The following is a 23,074-nucleotide window of genomic DNA, read 5'->3' as shown; positions in this document are numbered from 1 at the left end:
AAAACAGGTAAAGGAACAAACATGATAACCTCTCAGGACCTGTATTGCAAATCATAATGTCCCAAAGTGGGGGGGGGGGCGGGGGGAGACAGACAGAGACAGAGACAGAGAGAGGAGAGAGAGTGCCTGCAATAGAGATAGGTTGGGGGTGGGTGGGGAAGGTAGAGGGAGGGAAACTGGGGACATTGGTGGTGGGAAATGTACACTGATAGAGAAATGGGTTTTGGAGCACTGTGTGACTGAAATCTGACCATGATCAGTTTTGTAACTATGTATTTCACTGTGACTCAAAAAATAAAAATAAAATGAATAAAATTGAAATAAAATAATGTAAAAAGATTGAAAGTGGTCATGCCAGCCAGCCGTCTAACAGTGCTGGACAGTAAACGTGGCATCTTCTGCTTCTATACTGATAACGTTTTCTTTTCCCTTTTGGCCACATCCAGCTGTGCTCAGGGTGTACTCCCGGCTCTGTGCTCAGGGATCACTCCTGGCAAGACTGGGGAAACCGTATGGAGTGCTGACCTCATGAGATTGGTCTCATGCAAGGGAAGTGCCCTACCTGCTGTACTATCCGTTCCCATTGATACATTTTCAAGTTGTCTATGGAGTCCCACAGAAATGCTGTGTTCCAGCGATAAGCTGTACACAGGCCTGTGGTGGTTAGCCATCTACTCTGCCAATAAGGTGCGGCCCACTCCAGTATCATGCAGAGATGGATGACATGAGAACAGACCACTCTGGCTCAGCTGCAGAGTTGGGATAGATCACTTTGAATTTTATGGGGAAAGCATCAGGGTATCTGGGTGGCAAGTTGATGTGTGTCCTGCTGAGGAAGGTGGAGAGGCAAGAGTGAGAACCGCCAGCGTGTAGAGCCAGAGCTGGAGCCTGGGATTGGAGAGTGGATGGTGTCGTCTGTGTTTGTGCTGGCCGGATGGTTTGATATGGCTTCTCTCATTCCTATTTATTTCCTTGTGTCTCCCTGGAGCTGGAGCGATAGCACAGCGGGTAGGGCGTTCGCCTTACAAGTGGCCAACATGGCCGACCCGAGTTCGATTCCTCCCCCCCTCTTGGAGAGCCCAGCAAGCTACCGAGAGTATTCGATATGCCAAACACAGTAACAACAAAGTCTCCAATGGAGATGTTACTGGGCCCGCTCCAGCAAATCGACGATCAACGGGAGGGCCTTACTCCCTGGAGTGCTTAGGAAATTGGAAAGTTCTAGCCTAGGGAGAAGTGATTGGTATCCCAAGATGTGTGTTAAAGACGCACTCCTGGGACCTTCCTCAGGGGAGACAGTGGGAAGCTCAGTAGCTGTTCCCAGCAAGGTGACGGATATGGAGGTGGTGGCAGAGGGGAAAAAGAACAGTTCAGTTGGTTATTTTTTCTGCTATTTTCAGATAAATGGAGAAAACTCTGAGCCAGGACACTCTGTGTGTGTGTGTGTATGTGTGTGTGCATGTGGAGGGGGTTGGAATATTTTCCCCAGCAGTTCTTGTCCTGGGAGACGCTACTTAGCTGTGTAGGCAAGTGCTTTGGTGGTTGGACCCTGCCGTGTAGTGCTACTCAGCAGTCATTGAACCATATATGGCAGTGCTCAAGGACCAGGTAGTTCCAGGGCCTGCGACATGCGTAAGCATTCACTCTGGCCCTTGAGCTGTCTCCCCAGTCCCACCTGGTCCTGTCCACCACTGCTTTCACTCTCTTCAAGGGATCAGGGCACAGTGTGCATTTCTACAAGGATCAGTGCCCGAGTCAAGATGCATCATAGTTTCTTGAGCTGCTAATCAAGAAAATGTAACCAAGTAATCGTAAGCTGCTACTGATTGGAAGATTCACCTTGGATTTTTGAGAGATAAAAAATGAAAAATAGTGTTGTAGAATTAATAAATTATCGTTGGAAGCATCCAGTAGATATCTGTGAATTGAATGAATGGATCAGGCTGAGTTTAGAGCCAAAACACTACACTGATTTGAAGCCAGGGAGTGTCTTATAGGAAGTAAAGCGTTTGCCTTGTATCTTGTTGTATCAGGCACAATCCTGGTTTTAATCTCCAGCACCATATGTGAAACCCTCTGAGCATTACCAGTGGTCACTCATGAGCAGAGAGCAAAGAACAGCCCCTGAGCACCACTGCCAGTTATGACCCTACCCTCCAACAAGCCTCCCAATAAAAGAATGTTTAAGAAAAATATTGGTTCACTCAGTACAAACTCAACATTACTATTAAAACCGGAGCTTAGTCCCCTTCCACCCTCTTCCCCGATGTCTTCCTCTCCCCTCTGTGAACACTGATTCTCTTGTTCGTTCCATAAGTGGTCTGTAAAGATTCAGTAAAGATTTATTGACACCTGCTTAGATGGGAGCTGGGGGCAGGTGGAGGTCAAAACATGCCCTTTCCTTAAGGATTCAGAACCAGTAAAGGAGACAGATATGGAAAGAAAACACAGTTCTAAGCAGTAGGTTGGGAAGCAGGTGCAGATGGAGACATTGGGTGGGTGGGGGGGAGGTGAGGGGGCGTTGGCATCCTGTGTATCGTGTAAGAGATGGATCAGCAGGGGAGTCTTCCCGGAAGTGAGCTGGATCTTCAGGTGGAAGACCCTGTTCTTGCCAGTCAGATTAGGGGAGAGCCAAGAAAGCAGAAGCAGGATGTAGGTGATGGGGTGATCTGTATCAGACAGCCGGGCTTCAGAAGCAACCTGGTGTACTGGGGTGTCTGGAACTCAAGGTGAAGATGGGCAGGTTGATAATACACCTGACTGGAAAGCAGTAGCAGGAAGGTATAGGGGGCCATGCTGAGTGACCCAGACCTTGTCACAGCCCAAACCGGTGGGTGTCAGCGGCCCTGAGGCCTAACACAGGGAGGGCAGGAGAGCCAGAGGAGGTTGGAGCAGGGGCTAGGTTGTACTTTGCTTCAAGCTCTGCGACTTTGCTTCCGTGTGTAGGATTGAAATGTTCTGGGCATCGTGGCTTGGAGAAAGGAAAGGTTTGTTATCTGGTGCAGCCAGTCCTAGGGTGTCCCCAAAGGGTGGCCAGCTAGAGAGAGGCCAGGAGGAGGCCTGCTGGCTGCAGATGGACACTCAAACAATTATCTGTGACAGCTCTGAGGGAGGGGGCACATGTGCTTGGCTCCATGTCCCCGTTCTCTTGTGCCCTTTGCCTGGCAGCTGGCAACAACAGAGGGCCACGCTGTCTCAAGCTTGTTGTGATTAAGTCCAAAGCAATCCTTGGAATGAAGCTGCTTTTGACTGGGATTAATATCCAGGAGGTGGCCACAGCCACAGAAGGAACACCTGCAAGCTGGCTCGATTTTAAAATTTCCAGGTGCCAAGGAGACGTTCCCTTTCTGATAGGGGCCGGCTGCAGGACAGCGTGGCCACACGTGAAACCAGACGCCCGGCTCACCTGGGGCTTTGTAACCCATCTGTGGTACTGTCTTGGTAGGGGCGGGGGAGGGGGTGCATGGAGTGGGGGGGGGTGTCTCGTTCCTCTTCTTTGAAAGGTCCGCCTGGAAAATGGGAACCTCTCTGAGATTTCTGGGTCAGGTGGGTTCATCTGACCAAAGGGAGTTAGTGTGGATGGAGGCCAAGGCATTCCTGAGTGTTGCTACTCGAGTTTCCTTGTAACTCACTAGGGGGCAGGAAGGAAAACAGATCAACTCGCACATTCCCCATCTTGTTTCCCTCCGGCCTCCTTCCCAGTTCCCGGTCATTTTCTGACAAGCTTGCAGTGTATTTGCCTTCGCTTGAAATCCAAACTGCCAGCTGTTCGGAGAGCAAGCGTGGCTCAGCTCTGCCCAGTTGTTCCCCTATGTGATACTGGGCAAACCCTCGAGCTTCCTCCAAGACCTAACTCCTCTATAGTTGTCAGGCCCCTGTGATAAGCACATTTGTGCGTGTCTATGCATCCAGGAGAGCAAGGACTCACGAAAATACCCCAGATGTGTGGCTTTACTCAGACCTTCTGTGCATTGGAGACTTGTGTGTGTCTTCTGGAGGGAGAGCCGAGAGCTGAGGGAGTCCACGGCTATTTGCTGTGTGTGGCCCAAAAGAGGCGCTCAGTATCTGAGGTTCACTTTAGTACCAAGGCCACTGTTCTTGCTTTGAGGCAAGTTCAGGAGAATAGATGCACGGGGGACACTGGTGGTGGAGAAGAGGCACTGGTGGAGGGATGGTTACTCGATCATTGTATGAAACCTAATCAGGAAAGTTTGTAAGTCTGTAACTGTATTTCACGGTGATTCATTAAAAAATAAAAAAAATAAAAAGAATAGATGCATGGCTTTAGCATCCTCATTTCTCTGCAGTGTCTAGTGACTGCACACACAATGATGGCCTTCATAAATGTGCAACATCTGACTGTCTCCTGAGAAAGGGGACTGCATGCCTGAGGCCACATGACCCACCACCTTGTTCACTCTCCCCCTGGCTGGCCTGTTGTTGCTTTATTCACTGTTGGCTCAGAGCATTTCTGTTGCTGGAATAAGTTAGATACAGGCATTAGCTGCGTCCATTTTTGTATCCTTTTAAGATGTCTCCTGCGTGACTCTGGTCTTCTGATTTTTTTACCTTGCATCCCTACAGGCAGAAGACCACAATGCCAGGTAGCGGTGATCAGAAACACAGACGGTACTATGTGGGTGTTGACGTTGGCACAGGCAGCGTTCGTGCAGCCCTGGTGGACCAGAATGGCATCCTTCTGGCCTTTGCAGATCAGCCCATCCAGAAATGGGAACCTCAGTTCAACCACCACGAGCAGTCCTCCGAGGACATCTGGGCAGCGTGTTGCGTGGTCACCAAGGTACGAAGCCCCAGAGGCGACCTCTCCCACCCATGTGCATGTGCCATGTTTCCCTCTAGTCGCAGATGTGAGTGTTGGGTGGCCTTGCCTCCTAGGAGGTCACAGTCTAGCAGCAGTGACCAGAAAATAGCCACAGTACAGTCATGTGGGTGCAGGAAGAAAAATCCCTCTGGCGGGCGCTGAGAAGGTGGAGACCGTTAAAGAGAGGATTCCATCAAGTGTAGCCAGGACCAAGTCATGAGAATCAGGGCTCACATATATGGTGCCTTCACCAAGCATGTAAACCTGGGGACCTGTCTCAGGGAGGCAGATACTCAACGGGGCTGATGCCGTCAGGAGAGGTGTGATATGACACAGCTCGAGTGACCATGAAGCAGGCACGGATTAGAAAGTTCACTCCAGTTCATCCAAGGAGTAATAGCAGAGTCTGTCCTCGGACCCAGGAGGTCTGACTCAGGCACTGTGTCCCAGTCTGTGGACCATCCTGCCTTTGAAGAGAAGGGGGAATTGCATTGGGGCAGAGGGAACAGCACATGCGAAGGCACCTTAGAGCAAGAGAACATAGCATGTTTGGGACAACCAGGGCAGGGCATTGTGCAAGATGAGATCTTCTCTGCTTTTTTATGCCAGGGGATACCCCCTGAGTGGCCTTGAAATTGAGTCTGCCTGCAGCCTGGGGCGGGGGTGGGAGTGGGGAAAGCAGCAGGGCTGAAAAACACTCCATTTTCAAGTGTTTCTTGACCTCTTGGTTTTATCGCCTGGTGTTTTGGAATGAAGAGATGCTTTTGTCCTTGATTCCAGTGGGAAAAATAAGCCCCAGGTTCTCTCTTCTCCCCCCTTCCTAGTTTAGTTCCTTAAATATTCATGAAGGGCTTGGTAATTTGCAGATGGACAATTTGCCATTCTGTCCATATTGATCCGGCCGTTTAAACTTTAATGATCCTGGGCTACCGTGAGTGCTCCCGAAGAAGGAGGTGGAGAGATGGGGGCAGGGGTGAGTAGCACGGGCACATTAGAGGAATAAATGTGGAGCACAATAGCTCTTCTGCCTGTTTAATTTTCCCTCCCCCACCATAGCACCCTCTCAGCCCTGCCTTGAGGAGAATCTTCTGTTCTTGGCCCTGGGGTCTCCTTTGTTCTTCTAACACACAGCCTTTCTTGCCATTAAGGAAATTGTCAAGAAGAAAATCTACTCCCCTGATGAAAAGCTTCTTGAGAAAAGGTCTGCTCTAAGTACAGCTTGGTTTAATGGGGGATTTTTAATTGTCGCTCAGTGGCGGCCAAATCGGCATCTGCTCAAGTCCCGTTAGCGCCTGGAGAGCTGTGGACATTTGCCCTTTGTGACGCTGTCTACTGAAGCTTTGGGAGTGAACCCCTCACTTGGAATTTGGATGTGTGACCATGGGTCTATAGTTTGGGATTAGCAGGATGCTTCTACAGCTCCTAGCTGGCTTAGAAGGAGAAGCTGAGGGCCGGCGAGGTGGCTCAGAGGGCTGGAATGTGTACTTTATAATTGAATGCTCTCTGAGCTCTATCACTGCATGGTCCCCGAATACCACCAGGTGTGCTCCAACCCCTCCTCTCAAAAGCATCCAGAAACTCTGCATTTTGATGTTTGACAGGAGTCTACTCAGTGCATAGATTCTGCACCCAGCTTCCCCGGTGGACGTCCCAGCATTTGTCATCTGTCATCTCAGTACACTTACTGTTTCTGGCCCAAATTTCCTGCTCTGTAAAATGGGAGTGATCGTTATTCCTGCCTCCCCTGGGTTATTGTGCAGATGCTATGAGTCAGTGGAGATCAAATGTCACCATGGTGCTTGGAAATGAGTAAGCACTCTGCTTTCTGGGATGGTGATGAGGGCAGAGATGAGTTGATGATGCAGGAGAAGGGATAAATACCGAGAAGTCAAGGCAACACAGGGACTGCCTCTTGGGAATGATAGTCACTCCCTCCCTGTCTGGTCTGACTCTTTCCGTGGATGGATTTGAGATGCACTGGTCTGGCACAAGGGATGACATCAACTGCATTGTACCCTGTCTCTTCTTGTTCAAGGTCTTAGGATGTTGAGAGCCTGAGAGCAGATGGGCTCCTTTTTTTTTTCTGTGGCATTCATATAATCTGGGATGAGTTCTCTCCTTAATCAAGTTAACACCACTGGCCCTCCTCATACTAATCCAGTGATGATAATGGTACTGATAATGATGGTGGTGGTGGTGGTGGTAGGTATGTAGGATTTCTTGCACTCTAATGATGTTGTAAGTACCATGATGAAACACTTCCTACCCATCATTTCAATTCTATCCATTACAGCAAATTTTCTGACATAGATTTAGTTTTTGGAACTGGAAAACAGGAGGAACCACCAGCCCATGGTCACTTGGCTAATGTGAGGCTGGATTGAGCGACTGTTATTTCTCTCAAGCCCAGGCTCCCTCTACATGCCCCCTGTATTGTAATTGTGTTCTGCTACCTTTAAGATTTTGTGACTTTGTTTCCATCACATGGGTGATCCAGAGCTTACCCTGATTGTCATGCTGGTCACAGTGAGTGACAAAACCCTTTGTCTGCTGTCTGCTCATGGGGAATCCATATGCATGCTCTCTGAGCAGGGGCCTCTCTTATTTTGTCTTTCCTGAGAGCCTCCCACCTCCAGCCTGTAGGTTGAGTATGTGAACGAACGCTTTGTCTCTGTTGTTTTTATTGTATGGAAAGGTCTCTCACCTTCACTGGTCTAACTCCTGGTTGCAGTATAAGATAAACTTGTTTCACTTCTTTTTGGTAACTTCCTTGATAGCCTCCACAATCCCTACCCTCCCTTGCCAACTACAGAGGAAAGAGAATGACATGCCTTCTCTTCTGCCTACAACTCACCCTCTCTACCATGGTCACTGTCCAGTCTAATAGTTTTCAACCTTTTTGCAGCTGTAGACAGGCTTCCCAGCCACTGAGCTAGACCTGACAGTGTGTTAATTGTTGACTTGTTTGGTTCCATGTAAGCCATGAACTGAGCAGGATCATCCTTTTATCCCCAGCATGGCATAGGAAAGGTTTGGCTCTCAACTCATAGTTGTCGAATTAATGTTAATAGGTTAGAAACAGCCCTTCATCTTGTTTTGAGTTTTGCTAACTCTGTAGTAGGAAGGGGCTGTCATTCTTCCTCTCTGACATCACAGGACTCTGATACAAATATTATAGAACAAGACCCATCCATAAGTGAGATGATTCTACATCATTTGTCCTCCGCACTCTCCCTAAAATTGGCAGCTCTTCATTGTCTCCTCCCCTGACCCCTACACCTAAAAGTTATATGGAAATACTTAAGTACTGGAGGCAAACATGGTTCCCTTTTTTTTTAATACCGTTGATCTCTTTTTGGACCAAAGGTACTAATCACCCTCACAGCAAGGAGAGAACATTGCAATCAAGAGTATGATTAGCACCAACTTCCCATTGGGAAGAAGCTGATAAGCTGGAGAAATCATTCAGCCCACATGCATTTGTTGGATGTCATTGAGTCGACACACAGTTCTTGAGCACCTCCCTGTGCTTGTTACCAAGCACTAAACAAACACATATGAAAAAGGTCTACCCCAAGTTCTTAGCCTCTGAGGGTGAAATAGGTCAGTTCTGTGAAACACTGATATATAGATCAGAGAGAGAGAGAGAGAGAGAGAGAGAGAGAGAGAGAGAGAGAACGTGAGCGCAGTACATATAAGACTGCATATAAGACTGAGCAATCGTGTGAGTCTCTTACCCGTTAGACACCACCCAACACTCTCTGGCGCTCTCAAGCATTGGCATCATTGGATTTCTCATGTGAGATAGAGAAGAGGTAATTATTCCCATTGGAAAACTGAAAAGTAAAATGGAGACCCAAAGATTTATGTGACTTTCTGGTCACTCATGTAGGTGATAAACCTTAATGCAGATAGGTTGAACTCAATTGCATAGGCCTTCATCCTGGGCCGGAATATTTGAAAAACCTCGCTGAAGGCCTTATAGATAGATACCTTTTTGTGGTCAAATATCTTCTCCTTATAGCTGAGCATTTTTTATTTAAAAAATAAACACTTAAAACACCAATCTGATGGCCGCTTGCTCAGCCCTTTGCATGCCAGCCACCCTCCACCTTTATTCTGTCCTCAAACACAGGGTTCCCTCAGGCTCAGGACTTTGCTACAGGTTCTTCTGCCTGCTTGCACATTAAACTCCTGTAATTCACTAACACAGCAGTGAAATAGACACTATCCACAAGGGGATCACCAGAACCCTACCCAGAGGTGCTTGAGGATCCCCATTGTACAGCTAGCAATGTTCGGGGCCAGTTTTGGAATCGCTATCAGGGCCCGTGCATCCTAGGCATGAGAAAAGAAACCTTTTCTTGTCCAATACTAATTCCAAATATGCATTCTTTTGTCAAGAAAGCATTTCATGTTTTTCCTTATAGAAACACATCGTTTGTGGCACAGTTATTTTTGATTTTTATTAAATGATAAAATTATTGCAGAAAAGAAATAATGAAACAAGAAAAGGGAATAAATACATAAGATGTTAAAACCATTAGTGTTTGGGGTTAATGTCTATTTTCCCTACTAGATTTTTTTCTTAAAAGATCTATGTTTTGCTAGTGTGAACAGAATGGATGATGAAATGAAGTAGGACCTCCTGTGACCCCACCAATGTGGACATTAGTCTAGTACTACTAAGAATGAGCAGTTTGAGAAAACTGAGTGGGAAAATTCAGCATTGGGGAGGCAACATGAGCAACAACACTGAGCCAGGAAGCTGTGTCTGGTCGTGGCTTAGAGCAGGTTTTCTGCGAGAGGAAGGAGAAGGGAAATGGAGTGGCAGGGAAGTATAGCTTGGTGCTGTTCTAAGGCCAGTAGGGAGATGAACTTGACTGGTTGGGCCACAAGTTCACTGTGATTTTCAGGAATCAGGAACTCAACTGCAAGAGGCCAGTTCAGGACACTTTTATTCTTCTAATGACGACATTCTGGAGGCTGTGATTCTTTTGACCTGTTTGTTAGCCTTGGACTCTGGCGTAGCTTGTGTCCTCTGCCTGGCTCATGCAGGTGCTTAACAAGAGCTTGTTAATCTTGAGGGGTGTTAGAGTGGTTGAGGAAAAAGGGGGAGGCACAAGGGAGAGAGATTTGGAAGGAAGATCTGGCAGGCTCTGTGACAGCAGGCGGGGAGAGGAAGATGCAGTTTCATTTTCTACTCCAGCAGACCCAGAAATACGCGGCGTCTGGCCTTCTGGTTTGCTCCATTATTTTCAAGGGACAGGACTGCAACCAAAGCTTTGATGCTGTGTAGCTCATGTTGCGGGATTGAGTTGATTCATTTTATCCATCGATATTAGAGCAGATTTTGCCAAGTCTGCAGGCCTTGGCAGTGTCATGCCCCCGCACAAGCTGAGTTAGCCTGTTTACTTACTGTCCCACGCGGGCTTGTGCACTAGTGGTTCTGCTTCCTGAACCCCTAGGCCCCCTCAGTAGCCCAAGATCAATTCAGATCATACCTTTCCAAGAGCTGTCTTGCCTTGCCTCGCCCCCAACACACACACACATTCCCTCCCGGTGAGCATTCCTGAATCCCCTGTGTTATGATGGTTGAGATTTACACATATACTGTATAAATTTATTTTCTTAGCTGTTATTGGTCCCTTCTGAGATGTAACTCATCCAGAGTGCAAGGTAGCACTCTAGCACTGTCCTCCTATTGTTCATTGATTTGCTCAAGTGGGCACCAGTAATGTCTCCATTGTGAGACTTGTTTGTTACTGTTTTTGGCATATCAGATATGCCACTGGGAGCTTGCCAGGCTCTGCCATGTGGGCGGGATACTCCCTGTAGCTTGCCAGGCTCTCCAAGAGAGACAGAGGTATCGAACCCGGGTCGGCCGTGTGCAAGACAAATGCCCTACCCACTGTGCTATCGCTACGGCCCAAAGTGCAAGGTAGTAAGTAAAATAGTTTGTTTGCTATTTTTTTCCCCTAAGTACCAGAACATGATAGAACCCGGCCCGAGGGGTTTAATGTTATTTGCTGGTGGATGGAAGGGATGAGTAATTGAATTGTGGAGGCAACAGAAACTAATGGGCCTGATAGAACTGGGCCTTTCCTAGCCCCATGTGTGCCCCCAAAACTGACATAGGCCTTCAGATCAAGATTTCAAAGAATACAGTATCAGCCACATGGGGCTCTCCTGCAAGCTGGATTCTGTCCAGGGGTCCCTACGCTTTGACCCTTGTTCCAAATACAACGATCTAAAGAGAACACCAGGTATGCCTATGACCCTCCAGATTTTAGTTTTGGGGGCTTCTAAGGAATGCTGGCTCCCCACCCAGTACAGCAGAGCCTGATGATTTAAAACATGTGCGGGGCTGAACTGATTCCCACAGTTAGAACAAAGCCATGCACAATCCCTTCCCCAAATATTTGTTTGCTGCCCCATAGCTACAAGTTGACAGTTGCAAGACATGGACCAGGTTACCAAATGAGGCTGCAGAAATCTCCTTCTCTGGAAATTCTTTAGAAGAGCAATGTGCTTTCTCTCTAGCCAGGGAAATTCCCTTGATGCCAAGTTGTTAGGGTGAGTTACTAGACTGCTTTTTTACTTCCATTAATAAGAGTGGAAAAAAAAAAAAGAATCCTCAGGTTGGCAGGTCAAGTTCTAGGGCCTTCTGGGTAGTGTGACTCTGGCAGTCATCTTTCCGGGATGGGATGGGCTGAATGGCAGCGGGGTGGACTGGTCTTGCTCGTGGAGAAGCCTGCAGTTTGGTAAGGCATTTCCAAATAAGGCTGAGGAATACTTGAATAACCCCAACCAAACCAAATCCGGTTTAAGTCATTTTGTTTATCAACCTTAAATTATCCTTCTAGTTCTTCATTAAGGCTTCAGGTAGAAAGATGGAAACACCGAAAGGCTGATTGGAATAGAGTCTTTCAAGGAGTTCCTAAAATAAACTGAGGGCAATTTTTTTCCTTGGAACTGCTCAAAAGTTACTCCTGCCCTAAAGCTTAGGGTCTGCGCAGTTCTTTCAGCTGCTGTTCTCTCTGCCTGTCACTTTTATATGGACTTCTTTGACACTGAGCGTATGACGTTTGGCACTTAAAAAACAATCCACGAGGGGATTATTGGCACTTAAAAAATAATCCAGAGCCATAGTACAGCAGGTAGGACATTTGCCTTGCACACAGCTAACCTGAGTTCTATCCCCAGCATCCCATATGGTCCTTTGAGCATTGCCAGGAGTAATTCCTGAGTGCACAGCCAGGAGGAATCCCTGAATATTGATGAATATTGATGGGTGTAACACCCCCCACCCCAAATAACCAATCCATGAGCACAAGTAATAAGGCATTGTGCTCTGAGGCTGGCAGGGTTGAGTGATAGAAGGGAAATGGGCTCTGGAGTAAATTCTGCCTCTGCCATGTACTGGCTGGCGGATGGGTGCTATGAATGTTCCTCGTTCTCACACCTGCTTGCTCACTCCCCAGCCCTCCATGTCTAACCTATGAAGCAGAAATATTGAGAGTCTTTTCAGATGGCTTTGGGTGGATTAAATGAGGGGGCCGGAAGGTAGTACAGTGGCTTAGCCCCCTTAAGCATCACAGGTTACAGCCTGTGAGGCCCTTGAGCATCTCTGTGGTGGCCTGGATGTTGCCAGCACTGCAGGTCAGGAGCAGTATTGTATCCTCAGACCCCCGCATTGAACTGACATCCCAGTGAGCCAAGAATTGATGGTGGGGCCCCCTCGACCTCCTGGGCACTGCTTGGGATCACCATCGCCCCTGCATAAGATTAAAGGAAGTAATAGATGTTAATTCCTGGCACAGAGTAGATTCTCAGAATACAGTGACATTGAACCATTTGTTACTATTGTTATTTGAAAAATGTTTTCTGCTCATTGAGCATCTATAATAATTGTGTGTCGCTCTTACTCGAGAAAACTGTGACATAGGAACACAATCCTAAATTGCATGCCTGGTGTCGCATTTCAAAACAGGAAAGGTAATTTTTAATTTTTTTCCATTTTTGAGTCACACCCAGAGGTGTTCTGAGGCTTCTCTTGACACTGAGACATTCAAGAAACCATCTGGTGCTGGGGGTAAAGCATGCGTTCTAGCCCTCGGAGCTGTATCCCTGGGTCCTACAGAGGGTATTTGCAATGGGAATGCACATTTGGATTGACTTGCGGGTTATAAAAGGTTAATGTCCTGTTTTAAGTTAACCAGAAATGTTAATGATTAGAAGTACTTATACTTTGTCAGGAAAGGAAACCAATTAGATAAAAATGAAAGTCTCGACCAATTAATCTATTACTATGCAACTTTAAAAATTACATTAAGATAGGCCAGGGAGACAGCATAGAGGTCAGGGAGCTGACTTCATCCCTGGCACTGCATACTCCCTCAGATTGCTAATTCTAGCCCTAATGCCTCACCCCAGGGCCACTGGGGTACTCTGGTGCTCCTCAGCATGCAGAACCCAAACAACACTGCATTCTTAGGCCCTGGCATTGAACCATCCTTCCAGGCTTGCTGAGTCTTGCCAGGGTTGCCCCCCAGACACCTGAATACTGCTTTGCAGGCATTCTCGCCCAAAATATTGCATAAAGAAGTGAAAAAGCTCCTCCCCCCATAGCCTCCAGCTTCTGCTCTCAGACACAAACCCTATTTAGAATTTATTGTATATGTGTATAGACACTCTGTCCCTCTCGGAGAGCCCGGCAAGCTACTGAGAGTACCCGTGGCATACTTGATATGCCAAAAACAGTAACAATGATGGTTCTCATTCCCCTGACCCTGAAACAGCCCCCACCCAATACGTCATCGGGCTACACTAGCATGTGACAGGGACGAATGGAGACATTACTGGCACCCATTCAAGCAAATCGATGAACAATGGGATGACAGTGATACAGTGATACAGCGATGTGTATAGACACACTTCTATACTTTATTAATACTTATGAATCACTTTCCAATCTATCTCCTATAGCCCAGTTTAAAAAACAAAGCAAAACAAAACAAAAAGCCAAACTCACAGACCATAAGATCAATCTATTGTGCATATTTATTTTGGTGCTTTTTACTCAGTTGGTGTGTGATCATCACCATGATGATACAAATAATCATTTGCAGAGCTCTAAGAAGGCTGTCCTTACCCAGGAAAAAGACCCTGCATGCTTTTTTTGGTAGTTTGTTCCCAGCTTGTCTTAGATTGCTATTTATCTGCTTCCTCTCATTATTCTCCTTTAGAAATTTGATATAAGTGGAACCATACAATGTACATTCTTCTGTGTCTGGCTTCTTTGGCATGATGTTGTGGGAATCATTTGTGTTGTTCATCATGTTGCTGTTGTGCTTTTTTAAATTATTTGCTGAGCACTGTTTCATTGTGTGAGTACGCCCCACTGAGTTTAACAATTTAGTTAAATCATGAGGGATGTTTGATTTGTTTTCAGCTTTGGAGTATTATGAATAATGCTTCTGTGAATAGTCAGATACAAGTCTTTGGGTGACATATGATGAAATTTCTCTGTGTATGGTGTAATTTTTTAAAAGCTGCCAAACTTCTTTTATTTTACAGATTTAGCACAGTGGGTAGGGCATTTACCTTGCACGTGACCGGCCCAGGTTTGATTACTCTGTCCCTCTCAGAGAGCCCAGCAAGCTACCAAGATTATCCCACCTGCACAGCAGAGCCTGGCAAGCTCTCTGTGGCATATTCAATATGCCAAAAACAGTAACAACAAGTCTCACAATGGAGATGCTACTTGTGCCCACTTGAACAAATCAATGAACAATGGGAGGACAGTGTTACAGTGCAACATTTGAACCTGCAATATAGAATGGTTCTACTTTATCCATAATTTTCTATCACTTAGTGTTATCAGCTTTTTAAATTACAGTGGTTCTGGTAACCATTGTGAATTTGGCTTGAATTTCCTTAATAGATGATAATATTAGCATATTTTAAGGTGCTTATTTGTCATTTGTTTCCCGTGGTGAAGTGTATATTCAAATCCTTATCTGTTTTTTATTTGGGTTTGCCCTGTTATTATAGAGTTATAAGGATTTGCATATTTTCTGTGTCAATTTATTATCAGACACATAATTTGCAAACATTTTCTCCAACCAATAAGCATATGTTTTTAGTTTTTTTGGGGGGAGAGGTGCACTTCTTTTGAAAAATTTAAAATCCTGTTCTTTAAATCTGTTTTTCAAAAGGACTCGATCCTGTCTTATGCTTTAAATTTTGGTATATATGCTAGGATCAGTTTATCAATCTCTATAAAACACCCTGTACTTTTAGGATCTATATAAAATATGTAGATTAATTTGAGGAGAATTGCATTCTAGCCCTGTAGAACATTTTATTTTATGAATATGGCAAATTTTTCCAATTGGTAGCTTTTCTATAACAATGTTTTATTATATATATATATACATATAGGTTATAGTTATTGTCATTCTTTTGATAATTTATTTCTCATGTATTTCCTGTGTTTTTGATATTATTATGATTGTAATTGTAGTTTCAATGTTAATTGTTACACATGCTTATATTTAAATATTTTAAATAGTTTTAATATTTTATAAAGACTATTGGTATATAGTATAATAACATATATAAATTTAAATAGTATGCAACGTATGAAACAATATATATATAATATATACTGTAACTTCCTTAAATTTATACATATGATTTTATCATCTGTAAAATAAAACTCAACTTACTCCTTTCAAATTTGTATTTAAAAAAATTATTTTCATGTCTTATTGCATTGGCAAGAATCTTTGGCCCAAGATTGAATTAGAGTGGTAAAAGAGAATATCTTTTCTTTGTTTGATTTATTTCCAGCTTGGGAGTATTAATATTGCAACCAATAGAGTGCAGTCATTCATTTTTATCATGAAAAGTGATGTTATCAGTATTTTGTTTTGCATATTCTCATTATTAAGTTGTGGAAGCTCCCTTGTTATTTGCTTTATAGAATGTTTGTGTATTTTTTGCAACATCTGTTGAAGTGAGCAATCACCATTTACACTTTATTCTTTAAAAATGTTTAACAGTATTATATGGGTATTAAATTATTCTTGCATGCTTGTTGCATAATACATTTTTAAGTGAAGCAAGACTTATCATTAATATATTTTAAGAGTTTTATACCTTTAGTATGTATTTATCTGTGGTACCTTAAATTTCTCTAAGGTTTTGTTTAGCTCTTGGGATCAGTATAATATGATTATGTAAAAAATTTTAGTAAAATCTTTCCTTTACTAAGCGTTGTTTCTTTTTTAAAGTTTTGATATTTAAAAATTTTTAAGTGTATTTGCCAGCCTCTTCACACAGCTGCATCCAGAAGTTTCTTCTCTTTATTTTTAGTGCTGGTAGAATATTACATTTTACAGATGTCTCACATGTGATTTATTTAATAAAATTGTCTTCCAATTTTTAAATATATTCTTGAGTAATTCTATAGTTAATCTTCATATATGTATAATTTTACTTATGCTAATAATTTGCTAAGAAGGGTTCTTGGAAATAGGATTATTGTGCCAAATATTTTGTCTGTTTTTAATTTTAATGAACATTATAATGTTATTCTACAGAATATTTTAATACATTGTTACATTATTGGAATAATGATCAAGATGGTTCACATCTCCCTATCTTGCCATTATTGTTTAGTCTTTATATTTTTGCCAGTATTAAAAAGGAAAAATATTTATTTTTATTTGTATTAATTAATTGTCATGAAGTTGGGAATCTCTTTGTATGTTTGTGTTTTTTTGTTTTATGTAGTGATTTATGTCTTTGGCCTTATTTCCAAGTAGATTGGTTGACCCGTTCTTAGTAATTTATTTTAATTCTCTGGGGTTTTTGGTATCAGTAATATTAAACAGATGGAAGATCTGTTTTTATGGCATTGTTTTTAAATTATCATTTATTTCTAGTCATAATGCATTTTTACATTGTCTGTTTAATAGTCTGGCATTGTAATTTGTGTTTTTGTTTGTTAAACAGAAAGTTGTACAAGGGATTGATTTATCCCAGATCCGAGGACTTGGGTTTGATGCCACGTGTTCTCTGGTTGTCTTGGACAAGCAGTTTCAGCCATTATCTGTAAACCAGGAAGGTATGACCTTTCCTTCATCTTTCTCTGGTGGCAGGTGGGAGACTGGCAGGTTGTAGCTTGGGTGACCAAGCCAAAGTGCCCAGGTGAAATAAGACTGGAGACCACTTACCAGGTGAAATGAGGTTGAAGATCTTGGGAATTATAGGTGGAACAAGGAGGCCAGGAGTCAGGTCCCAGAGTTTAAATGCTTGATGTGCAATCGATAGGAGTGGGGTGGCATGGGAGTCTGGAACAGGGGAAGGCTTGGCTCCAGCCCCCAAAGCTCCAGGAGAAAGCTTGATAAAGAAACTATGGGAGTCCTTAGCTCAGTGAGCAGCATGGAGCAGACGTGTGATCTGGAGTGTCTTAGGAAGGATGTGTCAGCTCCAGTCTTTGTTTTGCATGTGAGCCTTCTTTATTGGAGTGGGTGACTTAAATGTCTTTAGAAGAAACAGAACTAGGCAGACAGGACCACGCATCACACAGAAGCAAAACAGATGGCCTCTGTTTTTAGCAGCTAGACCCAAGGACATGCCCATTTCATGCCGTAGTGATAACAGACACTTGTAACCGTAGCTACGAAGTGTTTCAAAGGTAAAGGGCCACATGGGTCAGAAATCTTTTACAGCAGGTGAGGCTGTGTCCCCTTGGAAGAATTTTGGTGGGTAGCCCTAGACCCGAGTCAGCAAACCCAAAAGTCTTACCTGGATCAGGTATCCTAGAATGAGTTGTGGGAGGTATGCTTTTAGAAAAATGAGATCCTATATGAGGAGATAAACTTCCAGTGATATTTAAATTAATGAGCTGGACATTTGGGAATGGTGGAGACTGTAGTACTCTAAATGGACGCTCCCTCTAAGGAATGTGGTGTGGACACTTGCATTCAGCATGGCCACGATGGCCATTAGGAATATGTTTGGCTGGAGTGTACTTAGAACCCTCGTGTGCGGTACAGAAGTGCCTTTAACTGGTGTCTGTAGATCTGAGGGCACAATGCAATGGGACACCCTGGAGTTGGAGTCAGGTGGAGCTCATATCTCAGCTCTGCTACTGCTGTGAATTTTGTGAATGACTTATGTTAAAAAGGTCAATGGTTAGAGCTTAGTGGTGATGATGAAGGTACACACACACACACACACACACACACACACACACACACATTTCTCCTCATGTTCTTTTTTTTTTTTTTTTTTGCTTTTTGGGTCACACCCAGTGACTCACAGGGGTTACTCCTGGCTTTGCACTTAGGAATTACTCCTGGAGGTGCTTGGGAGACTGTGTGGGATGCTGGGAATCAAACCCAGGTTGGCTATGTGCAAGGCAAATGCCCTACTCGCTGTACTATCACTCCAGTCCCTCTTCTCATGTTCTTATGTTTATTATAACCGTCAATGTGCTAGGTCAGCCTTATTAAGTGCAGATTAAATTCAGAAATGAGTCAGAAGAATGGTCCTCCTTGTTCTCCATGACCTTTCACTGTTTCAGTTAGCATTGTTCTGACCCAGGAGGGCAGGGCAGCCCAGGTCTTGACCACTTCAGGAAGCAGAGAGCGGAGTAATCCGCCCCAAACAGTAGATTGCAGCTCTATGACATGAGAACTACGTCACTAGGAGACTTGACCCTCTAACCGGTCACCTGGGTGGCTGCCCACACTTCCTTTGCTGACTCTAAGTTGAGTCAGGGGAGGGTCTGCTATAGATGCTGGAGGATTTCTGATTTTGGATGGGCCCGCGAGCCATAGTGTCCCATAGGTTCCCAGGACTTTACCTTCTAATATGATAAATGTATCTTTAAAACAATATGCATATTTTTCATTTCTGGGGATCAAACCCAGATCTCATGCATTCAAAGCATATGTTTTACCACTGAGCTATATCACCAGCCCCTCAAATATATGATCTCAAATTCTGGCTGTAGATAACCATAAACTAGGGATTATTTACCAAGCATGATTGCCACTCAATGTGTCTTTTGCAAACCACAACACCCAAAAGGAGAGAGAGAACAGAGGGGAATGCCTTGCCAAAGAGACAGAATGGGATGGGGGGGATGGGGTGTGGCAGGGATACTGGGATCCGAGGTGGTGGGAAATGGGCACTGGTGGAGGGATGGGTATTTGATCATTGTATAAGTGAAACCCAAGCACAAAAATGTGTAAGTCTGCATCTGTACCTCATGATGTCTCACTATTAAAAAATTTTATAATAAACAAAATTACTAATTCACAGGGGTTCTGGGAATAGACAGGGGTTATGGCATATGCCTTGCCTTGCACGAACCTGACCAGACTTGATCTCTGGCAGTGTGTTCCTCCTAAACATCTTTGGGTGTAGTGATGTGCCCTTCCAGCACCACCAGTATGGCCTTGTACCTCTGGCACTTCAGGTCTGGAGCTGCAATGCAACTTTGGGCCTTAGCTCTGAAGTTAACAGCCCAGTTGACTGAATATAGATGCAAGTGGTCCCTAGGCCCCCCGAGCCAAGCTTGGGAGACACCTCTCTCCAACCAGATTACTAATTTATGTAACTTACCTAATCATGAGGTTTGTGTTTGGTTGGCTGGAGGTGATGGTGGCCTTTTGGGAAAGATCATTTTAAGGGAGTTAGGTGGTAATTCTAGGATAAGGATTACTGCTGGACATAGATAAATGGACCATTAAGATATTAAGAATAAGAACTGTGGAAGTGGAGGAGGGAGTTCCTTGTTAAACATGCTAGGATGTGACCCTTTTGGATGACACCTTTATTCTCATTGTAGGTAGAATTGCATCCTGTTAACAGACCTTCTATTAAAAGGCTATGTAGGTTACAACCCTAATTACAAGTGTTGAAATAATTTTATTCCCCCTACTAGGTTAAAATGTGCCTATTCATCAAATCCTCCCTGGTTTTGTGCCTTTCAGTAACTTCTATTAAGGCTACACTGTATTTGAACTACATTAGCCTTAGGCTTGTAAATGAAAAGAACATTTTAAAGGTGGTTTCACGGGTTTTTTACAGCTCCCTCTACCAACATTACCATGCCCACCTCAAGAGATTCACAGGTTCTTTCCCCACATTCTCTTCTTGGATTACAGAAGAGAACATGGAAGAAGCTTGGGGCGGTTAGATCCAGACGTAAACCATCAACACTTGATCACTTGCTCACTTGACTTCCTGTTAATCGTCGATTTGCTCGAGTGGGCACCAGTAACGTCTCCATTTGTCCCTGTCACGTGCTAGTGTAGCCCAATGGCGTCTGTTCATTCTAGGAACATGAAGAGCCTCAAACCGATCATTCATGAACCATCACCATAGCAACAAAATCCACAAGATCATAAGAACAGTTTCCATCATTAGATGTAGAAATAATTCCATGGAGGACAACAGCTGAACAACACTAACCATTGCTCATGGATGGGATGACCTCCGTGTTAGCCTTTTCTCATTGCCTTCCTTTTCCTTTGATGACTCCAACTCACAACAGCTTTTGGATTGGAGAGGGCTTTGCAATATAATATTTCTGAAGGCATACCCGCAGCCCCAAGCTCAGACTGCAACTCTGGATACATTTTACCACCTGTGGAACTCTTAATGGGAGGGGACTGGAACCCATGGGGTCAGGCAGACAGTTACTATTTCAGTTGCCCTGCAACAGGAGCCCAGTATTGTGGAAATTTTGTTAATTCACGGTTTTTTTCCTCCCACTAGTGTGCCTGAAACACCTTTGGTGAGGTGTTTGGATTATTAATGAACAGATTACACAGTCACAGTCACAGTCCTCCCATTGTTCATCGATTTGCTCGAGCGGGCCCAGTAATGTCTCCATCATGAGACTTCTTCTTACTGTGTTTGACATATTGAGTACGTCATGGGTAGCTTGCCAGTTTCTGCCGTGCGGGTGAGATACTCTCAGTAGCTTGCCGGGCTCTCTGAGAGGGGCGGAGGAATCGAACTCGAGTCAGCCATGTTGGCTGCGTGCAAGGCAAACACCCTACCGCTGTGCTATCACTCCAGATTACATGGATGAAAAATATGTTCCTAAGCTAACTCTCAATGGAACGCCCATCTCCGAATGCAACAGCTATGTGTACCTAGGTCGAGAAGTCAACATGACAAATGACCTGGCACCCAAGCTGCGCAGGAGGAAGAGAGTGGCTTGGAACGCCTTCAAGAGCGTAGAAGAAATAGCTAAGAGGACAAAGAACCTCTGGCTCCGGGCACATCTCTTTGATTCCACTGTTCTTCCTGCATTAACATATGCCTTAGAGACCTGGGCCCTACGTAAACAGGATGATAACACTATTCGGGTCTCCCAAAGAGGAATTGAAAGAGTTATGCTTGGAATATCACGTTTCACTCAAATGAGAGAAAGAATCTGGAGTTCTGACATCTGTCGACGATCAAGACTCAGGGTCGCTGTCTCGTTTGCCAAGGTGTCAAAAATCAGATGGGCTGGTCACGTAATGAGATTTAAAGACGACCACTGGACTAGAGCTGTTACCGACTGGATTCCATGGGATGTCAAAAGACCGCGTGGCCGCCCGCCTACCAGATGGTCAGACTTCTTCATCAAGATCATGAACGATCGGTTTGAGGCTCTTCATGTTCCTAGGGTGAACAGACGCCATTTGGCTACACTAGCACGCGACAGGGACAAATGGAGACGTTACTGGTGCCCACTTGAGCAAATCGACGATTAACAGGAAGTCAAGTGATCAAGTGATCAAGTTAACTATAGAACCCCAGTTTGCTGGGCCCCATTGCCTCCAATTCTGTAATACTCAAATCTTCTTTGATTTGTGCATTGTTTGTTTCCCATGCTATGTCCTGTTTGGAATCTTCTTCATTCTTCTCCCCTGGCCAACTGTACAAGAGGGGAGACACCCACGACATTGGCAACTATCACCTGATCTGCCTGTTGTCTGTCGTCTACAAGCTGTTCACTCGAGTCATCCTGAAAAGGATTGGCAGAACACTAGATGAAGGACAACCATGCGGGCAAGCTGGGTTCCGAAAAGGATTCTGCACGATGGACCATATCCACACAATAACCAAGCTCATTGGGTTTCTCAGGAGTTCAAGATGCCGCTCTGTCTAATGTTCATTAATTTGAAGAAAGCCTTTGATTCTGTTGAGACTGAAGCGGTCATCGAAACCCTAGCCAATCAGAGCATTCAAACTCAATACATCAGGATCTTCCATGAGCTGTATTACGGATTCACTACCAGGATCTCTCCATTCTACAAGGAAGTGATCATCCATGTCAAGAGAGGGGTTTAGCAGGGTGATACCATTTCACCGAAACTCTTCAGTGCCACGCTTGAGAATGTCATGCAACAACTGGAATGGGAAGGAATGGGAGTGAAGATCAACATTTGGCAACTATACCACCTTCGCTTCACTAATGACATTGTTGTAATAACACCAAACATCATCCAAGCAGCACAAATGCTGGCTGAATTCGACCGTTAGTATAGAAAGGTCAGACTACAGCTGAATCTCACAAAGACAGTGTTTATGAGAAATGTCTTGTTCCTGACATTCCATTCACTCTCAATGGAACAAACATCTCTGAATGCAACAGTTATGTGTACCTAGGTCGAGAAGTCAACATGACAAATGACCTGGCACCTGAGTTGTACAAGAGGAAGAGAGCGGCTTGGAATGGCTTCAAGAGTGTCGAAGAAATAGCTAAGAGGATGAAGACCTCTGGCTCTGGGCACCTCTCTTCGATTCCACTGTTCTTCCTGCATTAATATGTGCCTCAGAGACCTGGGCCCTACGAGAACAGGATGATAACGCTATTGGGTCTCCCAAAGAGGAATCGAAAGAGCTCTGCTTGGAGTATCATGTTTCACTCAAGTGAGAGAAAGAATCCGGAGTTCTGACCTCTGTCAATGATCAAGAATCAGGGACACTGTCTCATTTGCCAAGGCATTGAAAATCAGATGGGCTGGACACCTAATGAGATTTGGAGACGACCACTGGACTAGAGCTGTTACCAACTGGATTCCACGGGACATCAAAAGATCGCATGGCTGCCCACCTACAAGATGGTCAGACTACTTTGTCAAGACCCTGAACCATCGGTTTTAGGCTCTTTGTGTTCCTGGAGCAAGCAGAAACCATTGGGCTACATAGCATGCGACCAGAACA

General features: G+C 44.6%; 1 protein-coding gene across 4 annotated transcripts in view; it reads left to right on the top strand.

Annotated features, from left to right (window-relative positions):
* FGGY (FGGY carbohydrate kinase domain containing) overlaps nucleotides 1-23,074 on the top strand; it is a 475,385-nt gene that overhangs the window by 25,648 nt on the left and 426,663 nt on the right. For all 4 annotated transcript variants that reach the window (XM_056122278.1, XM_056122274.1, XM_056122275.1 and 1 more), the window contains 2 exons: nucleotides 4,585-4,801; nucleotides 16,847-16,958. In XM_056122278.1, coding sequence (XP_055978253.1) covers nucleotides 4,598-4,801; nucleotides 16,847-16,958 — 316 coding nt within the window. In that variant the 5' untranslated portion in view covers nucleotides 4,585-4,597. The remainder of the gene's footprint in view (nucleotides 1-4,584; nucleotides 4,802-16,846; nucleotides 16,959-23,074) is intronic.

Source organism: Sorex fumeus, unplaced genomic scaffold, assembly GCF_029834395.1.
Source record: "Sorex fumeus unplaced genomic scaffold, SorFum_2.1 ptg000045l, whole genome shotgun sequence".
Taxonomy (NCBI): domain Eukaryota; kingdom Metazoa; phylum Chordata; class Mammalia; order Eulipotyphla; family Soricidae; genus Sorex; species Sorex fumeus.
Note: the sequence above shows the minus strand (reverse complement) of the source record. Positions and strands in the feature narration are given on the sequence as shown.